Genomic DNA, 12,158 nt, shown 5'->3' with positions numbered 1-12,158 from the left:
AATACATACATTTCAGTTTTAATATATATGCATGTAAGTTGGTATATGTATTAATGTTTATACCTAATTACAAAGTATTTAGCAATAGTTCAACAATGCTGTCTTCCTGAATGTAATAACCTATTTCAATCAATTGGTATGAAAGAAAATTCTGGCTATATCTGAAAAGTTCCATTCCCAGACAAAAGTCATGGAACATTCTTCAAGGTGTATATATACTTGTTTTGTTATCAAATGATGTTTTTCTCAAAATATGTCAAAAATTAGTTCAACATCATTATATAATAACACCCACTAGAAACTCATCAAGCGATGTCCCCACATTATGTAAATTTATTATTTCAAACTCTGAGAGTTTGGGAGAACATTTTCTTTCATGTACAGCTATGCTTCTGAAAAAAAGAATCAAAGAAATATACTCTTCTCACTGTATGGCATAGTTTTAATCCTGAAACAGGTATCCTACTGGCTCAAACCAGCCCCTAAGGGAGCTCAGTTTCTGTCTTTTGCAATTACTAAAGTGGGTAACACTGGGCAGAGGAGAGCAGCTGTCAGTCACAGTTGTTAATGCCAGAGCTTTATCTATTGAACGAACACCTCAAGCCTAATGGGTAGAAACTTCAACTGATCCAGTCTACTAGGCATGGTTAATGCAGTCAACAGTGAAACATGGTAGTCTCTGTACCTTGTTATTCAGTGCAAGTTTTGAATTTTCTTTGAAGACGTTCTAATGCTCCTTTGCTGCAGCATTCTAAATGCTGATTACCTCTCCCAGGAAAAGCAATTAGCATTATGTAATGAAAAACAAGATTGGATGTCTGGTCTTTATCAACTCACAAGAAGAAATCCCTCCATATCTGTAAAATCATTTCAGTTTTGCTTCTTGGCATTAATCCCAGCTGGGTTGGACACAGCATATTAGATTCAGGTAGTTTAGGTTCAAGTAGACTCCAGTTGACTTTTGGCTCTTTAAAACAACTTGAGCATAAATCTCTGTTTTCATCTTCCACCTGCACAAATTCTTATCCTATTTTTCATGTCTGATTACACTGAAATAATTTATTCCCTTCCTTCTGATTCACTGTTCGAGTTATGTCTGGTCCCTGCTCCCTCAAACCATTCTTACTCCTCATGTCCATTTAATTCTTTCCTTTGTCACCCCAGTATCTCTGATTTGCATTTCCCACATGATGTGGCCTTTCAATTCAATAAATAACCACCTCATCTGCCACACAGTTTTCCTGAAGTACAGTCATATGCCCAACTTGGGGAAGTTATAGTAGTACTGATAATAGTGTGTAGATTAGTGAATAGGTGCATTAACTAATCCACCAAACTGGAAATAGGACTTGTAGGAATGGCTCTCTGCAGATTTCTCATCTATTCTTCAGAAACTAATCAAACAATTAATAACTGACATCTCCAGCTTCATGCTCATATTTGAAGATGGCCTTTGAACTTTAAATACAGGCACTTCTATGACGTTACATTTTGAGTTGGATAAAAATAACAAGTGCTATTCCTCCTGTAATGTCAGTGCATCATCCGTTTAAAAGCCTTCCTATGTCCCCTTAAATGGGTACACTAAGCATTTTTTCCCAAATGTTGCTATTCTGTCATCTCACTGAAATATGATGTTTAATACAAGTTAACTTTTTATTCCAGATAGTTTAAGTCTTCATTCTGAAACATGTAGTAAGTCTACATTGAATTAATGGAAGTACTAAGATGCCTTAATGTAGAGGAGTAGCCTAAGCAACTCTTCTTTAAAATGAAATGTATTCATTCTAAGGAACTTATTTGAAATAAGCTGCAATGTTTAGCAAGGCTAGCATCTCATGTGTGTAGTAATACAAAGAAGTCCAAAGATTACATAAGCAGAAGACTTTTCCTATTTCCTATGCAGTTGGTATAAAATAGTTAGTTTTCTCTAAAGTTGTACTCTTTTCAAATAGCTAATTTTCTTCAGTTCCGCTGCATCACAGGGTTTGTTTATTCTGTGCTTCTGTTGGAGGTAGGTAGCCACAGAAAAGCACTGCTAGAGAAAGGTTAGTTCTTCAGGGTTCTCTCTTATATTCCCTCAGCACGCCATGATTTCAGCATGTAAATGTGTATGGGTGTGCGTTTGATTTCTCTTTATGGCTTCACTCACAACAAGAGAGCTAAAATGCAGATGTTCCTAATATCTTCAGAGAGCAAATATTTACATTATTCAGAAAAATTTATTTTAATAAGAATATATGTAATTAAAAAAATATTATTTGTATGTGTGTAAATAGGGACAGATAGACTAGAAAAAAAATGCAAGCAGAAAATTAAACTGCATTTGGAAGAATAGCTAGCATAACTTCACAATCTCAAAATAGATGAAAAATACTTTCATTCCAGGTTTTGCTTTCCTCTTTGTAAAAGCTGTAGATCAAGAAAATCCATTTTTGTTTGCATCAATTACCACCAGTATAGCTGTAGACACTTAGCCACCACATCAAATTGCTGGCACAATTATTGTACCAATTCAGCATATCATTATTAGAATCTTTATGGTGTTTTTTTAAAAGAAAACATCAACAGAATAGGAATTGAGGAGCTGCTTTAAAGATCTGTAAGAAACTTCCCCTGACATATACTGTGTCATTATATCCTCTATAGCTACAAAGATTTTTCAGTCACATGACAATCAAACCAATCAAATTAGAACTCAAAGACTATGAAGAAGTATGCTGAAAATTCTCATGATTTTGATGTCTTCTAACTTACTTGTAGCTACATGAGAGCACATCCATCACAGAGGGACACCTCTCCTAGACTTTCTCAGACCACCTTCCACCTTTTCTACTAAAAGCTTAGTCACGTGCAGCAAGAACAGAAAATAAAGATCAAAAGAAATAAGGATCTCTGTTCTTCTAGCATAAGGATACACTTCTGACACAGCACATAGGCAATAACTATCTTATGCAGTACACTATAAATTCTTCAAGGAATTATTAAAAAATCAGGAATAAATATCCCACATTGTTATGCTTAATTTCCACATGTACTCTTTTTTTCAGATAGTCAAAAAGGTAAATGCTGTTGCTTTATGCTATCTCTTTAAATATGAAGCTTTAGAGGAGATACAGAAGCTTAATATATACTAAATGCAATAGTTACACTGGTTACTATTGGAAAGAAAAGTAAGTGAAGAGAATTCTAAGCTGAGTTTTGTTACAGAAGCTGCAGAGAAGAAGGATCAGCTTTAAATGTCAGCATCTTTAAAACCCAATTAATCACAAATGTCAATGAAGTTATCAACTTACAGAAAAGAAAAAGAAAATGAATTAAACCAACAGAAAGGAGTTATTCCTCCTGAGACCACAAACACATTTAAAAGAAAGAGATCAGCATTTTGTTCTGAAAATTGCAGAAAAGCATATATACTAATTTTTTTTAAAGGAAGTATTATTCCTCCATTAAACTTCAAATGTATTTGCTCTCTTTAGATTCAGCTGAAATCATGGTGACTAATACATTGGATCAACTGACAAACTAAAAATAAGACTTATACCACCGAACAACAAACCCTTGGGCTAACTGTCACTTTTTTTCTTCTCATTGACTAATACAAACATGTACAGTAAGAGTTCAGGAAACCAAATAATGCTACACTAAAATGATCTAATGGGACTCCCTATCTAATTACTTACATGCTATTATAACACTGTTTTCCACATCATTGTTTTGTAAGTTACCACATTTTTTAATCAAATGCCATTATTCATTAAGAAGTAAAAATTAACAAGATGAAATTCCTGAAAGCTAATTCAAATTGATGAAAAACAAAGCTGGTGAAGGGACTGGAGCACAAGTCCTATGGAGAGAGGCTGAGGGAGCTGGGGTTGTTTAGCCTGGAGAAGAGGAGGCTCAGAGGTGACCTCATCACTGTCTAGAACTACCTGAAGGGAAGTTATAACCAGGTGGGGGTTGGTCTCTTCTCCCAGGCACTCAGCAATAGGACAAGGGGGCACGGGCTTAAGCTCTGCCAGGGGAAATTTAAGTTGGAGATCAGAAAAAAATTCTTTACAGAGAGAGTAATCAGGCATTGGAATGGGCTGCCCAGAGAGGTGGTGGATTCACCATCCCTAGAGATTTTTAAACACAGATTGGATGTGGCGCTGAGTGCCATGATCTAGTAAATGGACTAGAGTTGGACCAAGGGTTGGACTCGATGATCTTGGAGGTCTTTTCCAACCCAATCGATTCTATGATTCTATGATTCTAAAGGGAATTTTTATTTTCCTTTTAGCTATATGCTAACATGGTCTATGTGTCACACAGAATACTTCAGAACAGTGAACAACATATACATTTTTGATAAATTCATGAGACTGTGGAAACATAATTCTCAGATGAACCTGCTTCTTTTTTTGTTATGATACACTGTTTAAAAATGCTGTTTGCAATGGTATGTTATCCCCTCCCTGATCTACAAAAGAAGAGGTGAAAACTACTAACCTATTCCTCATTTTGGAAGGTAACTGACTATTAATAAACAATTTTGTCTTCTCATCTTTGCCCTGTTAAAAGTACCAGAGATCCTTCTGGTGAGAGAGACACCCCTGTTTATCATGTCATTATTCTCATTTTAGTCTGGACATACTGATACATGCATGGCCATAGAAAAAATATAAATACTAAATTTTACATAATTTAGAAACAGCAACAACTGTGTTGCTGATTCCCTGATAAAAGTGTGTTTGGGTTGCAATCCTTCAGGACTTGATGTAAAGGCCGAAAGTTTGAAATGAGACGAACAGAAAGCATCATTCCCAGTTTGCAGCTAATTGACTGATCTCTAGGGGTTACAGGCTCACTGAGCCCAGCACAGACTCACTAGAACCTCCTACCATTAAAACAATAACAGCAAGAAAAAGAAAAGATAGCATGGTAGGAAGTCTGTTTAACTATTAAGGGCACAACATGAACCAAGAAAGCAATAGCTAAGCACACTAGACTGCTGCTTGAATGGAACTGTTGAACAACAAAAAAATTGGAGTGAGTTGCCAGTGAAATTTTGAACCATTTTCCTTTCTTCTCCTTTTGTGCTTTTTGACTGGCTTCATTTGGTACTAAAATTGAGGTATGAAATTGCCTCCTCATGGCTGCAAGAAACAGTCAACTGTACTGGAACTGGAAAATAGCTTGCACATCACATTGTGCACTGGCTAAACAGGAGCCACAACAACTAAATCCCAGTTATCATGAAAACAACCCAGGAATGGAAAATGTCTGAAAGGTATACATGGACACACCATCCTTAAGGATCTGTGCTTTGTGATTATGATGATGAGACAAAACCCACAGACTACTATAAAAGAATAGCAGTAGTTTCATAATCCTGACATGATTACAGTAACTGTTGGCAGTTGTGTAACTTGGAGTTCAGTTTTTCTCACTCTGTATATATTCTAGGTTTATGTTATGCAAAAGCACACCTAAAGATGTATAGGTAGATATATCTATATATAGATATAAATAGATATAGATATGCATGGTTTCTGCTGTTCCACTTGTCATTCCTTGTTCTTCAGACTATGCACTTTCCTGCAACGCATAAATGTGAAAAATACATTTGCAGAAACAGAAAGTCTACTACTTTACTCTTGTAGATAACAATGTCTGTACTCTGACAGAAATATTTAGAAAATCAGCACGGTGGCATGCCTGTCATTTTGTCAGTGCTGTCTTGGATTAATTTCTTTCTCCACTGAATCAAAACTACCATTCCCTAAGATTCTTCCAGAAGTAAAAATAAATTGAACTGTGAAAATCTCTCAGATAGTTACCAGAAAATTCAATATTAGAAATGGATATAGCCTCTTCTTAGACAAAATTTGCATTTTGACCACAGCCTGATGTGTTGAGGCCTGTCTGCCTGTTCGTCCATACTGAAATAGTCAAAATTCCATCTTCAACCACTCATTTCTCAGAAGTGTTGTACACTAAGTGGTATGGCTGTAATATAGCCTGTGTCATGGTCTAATCACAGCTGGCAACTAAGTACCACACAGCTGCTCACTCCGTGCCTGTGTCCTCCCCGGTGGATGAAGAGAAGAATCAGGAAAAAAGGTAACTTGTGGGTTGAGATATGAACAGACCAAAACAAATTAATATATAGTAATGATAATACTAATACTACTAATTAGAAAATGAAAGGAAGAGGAGGAGAGAGAGATAACCTAAGAAAGAAATGTGACACACAATACAATTGTTCACCACCTGCTGACTGATGCCCAGTCCATCCCAAAACCACAACTGGTCCCTCTCCTGGGTAACAACCTCAGTTTATACATTGGGCATGATGTTCCATGGTATGGAATATTCCTTTGGTCAGTTCAGATAAGGTGTCCTGCCCATGCTCCCTCCTGGCTTCTTGTGCACATGCACACTGGCACAGCATGGGAAAATGAAAAATCCTTGATTTGGGGCAAGAACATCAGTGTGTTATCAACTTTATTTTTGTTGTACTAAATGCAAAACACAGCACTGCACCTGCTACTAAGAAAAAAATTAACTCTGTCCCAGCTGGAACCAGGACAAAGAACTGTTTTTTATCCACAAAATTTCCACACTATCCTTAATGATCACTGACATACCTGACAATTACTTGATTTAGGAATTAACAGAGCTATCATATTTGGCAGAACCACATGCATAGCTCATTCCATGTCCAGAAACAAGTGCTGTTTTGCTTGAGTCACCTTTTCAAATACTGTTGGTCATTGTATAGCACTATTATCCACCAAAGCAAATTTCAGTCTTGTAATTTGGACAAACTTCATTAACAAATAGAACCTTACCTATTAACTGGCAAAAGACGGCCAGAGACACAGCACAACAGAGTCATCTTACACCATTAATATAACAATTAACTTTCATTTTCCAATCCAGTTAGAGAACAGCGTAAACTCAAAATGTCACCACAGTCTTGTATCTCACACAACACATGCGAGAAGACAATTAAGAAGCTATTAAGAGACTGTAAAATAAATTCAGAAGGACTACATGAATAGATATCCTCAGAAGATACAAAAGAACAGAAGTATCAGATTTAAAAATCTGGTTGATTGGAGAAAAGTCCTTAAAGAAACTAGATAGTAAGTAGCTCAAGCCACTTCCCTCAAGCTTATTAGATGACCTAAACCTGGTCTCTCAAAATTCATTGCAATTCAACTTGTATCTCATATGCTGTGACCAAGTAAAGATCACATCACTTCAGTGACCTAGGATGCCTTTGCTCTCCATAATGGCCAGTGAGCATAACATATGTTAGTTCACATCAATTCTTCTTTAGAAAATAGCCTGAAGAAAGTTATCACATGTATTTAGTTGAAGTGAAAAGATAATCAGTTGAACAATTCTAGTAATTATGAAAATCTTTACTTGCTTTTCACAATAAGAATTTTTCTTTCATCCATAATAGCCCAGCTTCAGCAAGCCCAAAATTCACTTTTTGAAGGCAGGAACTGCATAAAAGTTTATGTTTCCTTCAGCTAATCTGTCCCATCACCTCTCTAACTGTTCCAGCCAGCTCAGCCACATTACCACAACCTTCAGCTACCACACAATATCGACTTAATAGTATCTATCACCCACGCTGTTTCATTACAGCAACTCTTCTCTGTGCCTCCTAACATTTTACCCAGTCCATCCATCTGGCATTTTCTAAGACCAGGCTAAGGTTTGTCTGTTTGGCTTGCAAGATCTAGTTGAAAAGTTAGTCCGAGAAGTCTGACATGAAAAATGAAAAACACATCAGTCCATCTTTCTTGTTGTTTTGGTGAGTTTAAGTAGGCTCGCAGTTTTAAGTGGAACTATGAGTGAGAGAGACGCAATTTGAAAATCATGCACATAAAAGACATTAGAAAGATAACTAAGTTGGCTGCACAAAATACTCAATTTTTTTAAGCTGCTAAAAAAAACCCACCTTTTATTTTTCGTGCTTGTTATTTATTTCTAACATACTTTCATCCACCTAATGCATTATGAAACTAGGTATAAAAAAGCATCTAAAAATTAAAACATTAATGTGCTGTAGAAATTGTCAGAACAAACGAGCACACATTCAAAGAGAAAAAATTGTAACAGTCAGACTTGTACAATGGCATACAGTTATTTCACTTCAAATACTTTTTTTATATTCCTCTCCCTCTCTCCTCCCTTTTTTTCTCCTTCATAAATTATTGGTATTTGCTCCAGAAAGTTTAACATTGTACATAAAGTTGACAGCAATCTCAGCTTTAGGTATTGCTAGTCTTGCATGGCTGAGGATTTCTCTCTGAGCATTTCAGATTTAAATGTAATTGAATATAAAAGTACCCATTGACACTACAGGTAAGATTCATCCTCTTGCTTATCTTGAGGTACCTGGTTGAAGCTACTCATTTGGGCATCCCACACAATCACTGGTAAAAGCCACATATCTCCAGAAGATGAGGAAACTCACCTATCTTAGGTTAACATGAGGAACCCTCCCTGTTCAGTGACACACTAAGACACTGTTACTTGAGTGTTCAGGTTAGGTGAGATTAATCCCAACTAAAAGCATCCAGGGGCTCACATACTTTTAAATTGGCAGGCAAATGTATTTGTGCTTAACAAAGTCAGACCATGCTCATAGCCAGGAAAAATGCAGCTGACAACAACAATTACAAAGAATGTGTGGTTTACAAAACAGAATTCATGAAGGTATACCAAGGTTTTTTTTCCCTCCTTTAAAACATAGAAAAAAGCTTTCCTCCACGTAACAAGGGACAAAAGCTTTCTGTATCCTTTGACAGGAAAATATCACTTTAGAATGGTAAATAAGATGTGGATTTAAGTAAAACTTGCTAAAATAAGAGCAAAGAACAGAATTTGTATGAGAAACTGTTTTCTGGAAGACAGAGATTACAAACTTCTGCCTTGACTAGCATTTAAATAATTTTATAAAGAGTTTGTAAATATGGAAAAAAAAACATACCTGGCATCAACTCAGAACAAGGGAATACCTCCTCCTGCTTCATCTTGCATTCGTTTAGTAGCTCTTCATTGGTTATTGGAAGATCTAGAACCTTTCGAATAATTTCTGCCCCTTCTAAGGCTTTTTTGCCCATAACCAAGGATTTCACATCCCAGGTATAGGCCTTTCCAAAACGCCCACAGATCTCTTCGAATACTAGTGAATAGAGACGCTCGGTATCTGTCCGGGGGAAAAAAAGAAAAAAGAAAATTAAGCCCATGTGTAGCCAGCTAGGCAGCTGGTCTTGCAAGTGGACCACATAAATAGTCAGGAGCCAGAAGGCACATACTGAAGTGAATAAAACGGCACAGAGGTACCCAGGCTTTTCAAACCGTCACTTCTGTGTTAAGTAAAGGTAGCTAAGGGTTCCAACAGAGAACTACCTGGACCTGCTCTTTCAACAGAGTATGCTAGTTAGCAAGAAGCGACTTCATTAAAATACTCTATGCTTTTCATGAGAAAGAAAAGAAGGGAAGGCAGGATATCTGGTACTTGGAGGATGTCATTACATATTCCATGTAAACTGAAAAAAGAAAAAAGATTTAATTATTTAAGAGCATCTTTGAAAGGAAGCTTCTGAGTGCCTTCAAAGACATTACAGTCATTACTATAGTGCTTCTGGCAGTGCTGCATTTACATGGGATTACTCCAGCAATACACACCCACTTGTATGTCCAGGGGATTTCAGAGGAGTAAACATAAGGCTGAATTTTGGCAGTTTTTATGGCAGACATATTTAGTTCTCAAGCTATCTATTTTTTAATACAAATAAACAATCCTTCTTTTCCTCTCCTCACCCCCCAACAAATCTTTGAACAAGCAGGTCATTAACATTTAATTTAACACTAATATGGGGAAGAACATGCTTTCAGCTCTTGACTTCATTTCGGCAAAGATCTTGAACATGGGCTTTTCTACCAGTCTAAATAGTCTCCTTTGAAAAGCCAGCTACTGCTTTTTACCATGCTTTAATTTCCTTCTCATGCATGTCTTTGCCTTCTGTATCTCTAAAAGTATGTTTATTATTATCACTTTAGCAATGAAAGGGAAAAGCACAGAAAGAAGTTGCTCTTCTGAGATTTATTTAGAGAAGTTAGGGACTTCACTTATCAACATGTCCTTGGTCATGTAAAAATATTTTTATAGATAATAAAATGTAATTAAAGTGTGGATATTGCCATACTTTCTGAATATGTAAAGTATGCAACAGAGTTTAAACTTTAAGCTTTAACATAGATGAAAAAAACAGATTGAAGAAGCGCAGTGCCCATGACTACAATACATGCCAAGACCTTCCCTGCAGTCTGACAAATGCTTACTGCTTTACCACAGTAATGTGTTGTCCTGAGATCAGAGGTGACTCCCATCAGAAATCCAGTGAGAAACACATGGGCCATTTCACCACCAGGTGAACACAGAGCAGTACAAAATACATTCTCTGCCACCTGTCAGAGTGCTCTAGTCTATGATCCCCTTCGGTAACTAGAGGAGATGTAGAGCCAAAGATCAGCTTAAGACCCAACATACTTGTCTGGACCACTTAATAGGGCAGCCAAGGGTTCATAAAACCCTTTTACCTTAAAAATAGAAGAGAGAACAAAAAAAAAAAGGCACCTGTACTACCCTTTGTAAATGCTCCTCAAACAACTACAGTTTTTGAAAAAAGTTAGAAGTGATCTTGGAAAGAAAGATATCACACCAGAAAGATATCACAGCAGAAATACAACTGGGTTCTGAAAGGTGTAAAGCTGGTTAACACCAGGAAGGAGGGGGAAAAAAAAGAAAAAAAAAGACAAAACCAGAAAGAGTCACCAGTTTGCCTGAAACTGCCAGTTGCTACTCTCTGCAAACTGAGAAGGTGAATTAAGAATGCAATGTTTATAATTCACAGTTCTCTCTTATTTTTTTCTGATTGGCTGGTTTTTCTTCTACATCTCAGACTCAGCAGGTGAAAGACAGAAAATTCTTACTCTAAGTTTAAAACTAAAACTGAAAATTAATCCTCATCCATTTCACTAATACACAGAAATACACTCAAGCTATACAGTGCTGAAACAAAACATTCCAGAACAAGAAAATTTTCCTGAGGGTCTTTATGATACTTACACATTATTCTATTTGAAAGACTTAACTCCAAAGCTAAAGATACTAATTCTAATAGCCTCCTGCATTTTAAACACCACATAGCAGACTTGTGATTTTTTTTTCTTAAAGGAATGCTTTATCATGTCCAGATTGCAGACCTAAAAGCAGTCTTTTATGCAATGTTGCAGTTTGCCAACTAAAGAGCACTCATGAACAAGCTTGAGTAAAACTTATTAAAATAGTTGTTAACTTACTCTTATTGTGTTAGAACTTTACTTTCTCAGTGCTAAGAGGAAAAAAACCACAAAAAAAAAAAAACCACAAAATCCCCACAAAACAAAAAAACCAGAAATATCTCCAAACTGGTCCACACACCACAACTGCACGCTGCCTATGTTTAATTAAGTATATGTAAGTCCCACATATTACTCAAGTGTTTAAAGCAACATAAACGCTTACAAAAAGCAGGATGTCAGGAAGTCTTCTTTTGCATGCCTCTCTCATTAATTATCCATTAGAAGGTTTTGCTTACAAAACCTTCAACTTTTCTCTCAAAGAGGAAATTTTCACTCTGCCTGATGTCATAGCATTTGGACTCTGGCCATTAACTCAGCTACAGTGAAAATTATCATAATTTCAAGATTCTTAGCCTTTTGGAGATTCTAAATATTTGTATTTCTTGAAGAACGATGTGATTTTAATTTTCATGAGTGGCTAACAAAAGCATAGATGTGGACATTTTACCTTCTAAAACAGCACATGAATAAAAACTGAAATCTGGGGGGAAAACGTTGCACATACACAAGCACACACATGCACACATTGTAAAATCTCTAACTGGAGACCACTGCTGAAAATGCTGCACTTCCTGCATACATATTTAACAGATAAAAACCTACGTTCCTTTGGATTGAAGAAAAAAATCTGTATGTCCTCCTTATAACTAGACAGCAGTAAATAAATAGGAAATAATTACGTAACTACAAGATTTCTTATTCCCACTGAAATGGAGCAATCCAAAAAAAAGTACTTAACA

The 12,158-nt window shown here is 36.3% G+C and overlaps 1 protein-coding gene across 1 annotated transcript in view; it reads right to left on the bottom strand.

Moving 5' to 3' along the window:
- The window catches only part of PUDP (pseudouridine 5'-phosphatase), a 61,105-nt gene that overhangs the window by 27,533 nt on the left and 21,414 nt on the right, over positions 1 to 12,158 (bottom strand). Inside the window, exon 2 of the mRNA XM_071565977.1 lies at positions 8,999 to 9,217. Coding sequence (XP_071422078.1) covers positions 8,999 to 9,217 — 219 coding nt within the window. The remainder of the gene's footprint in view (positions 1 to 8,998; positions 9,218 to 12,158) is intronic.

This window comes from Pithys albifrons, chromosome 1, assembly GCF_047495875.1.
Source record: "Pithys albifrons albifrons isolate INPA30051 chromosome 1, PitAlb_v1, whole genome shotgun sequence".
NCBI lineage: Eukaryota > Metazoa > Chordata > Aves > Passeriformes > Thamnophilidae > Pithys > Pithys albifrons.
Note: the sequence above shows the minus strand (reverse complement) of the source record. Positions and strands in the feature narration are given on the sequence as shown.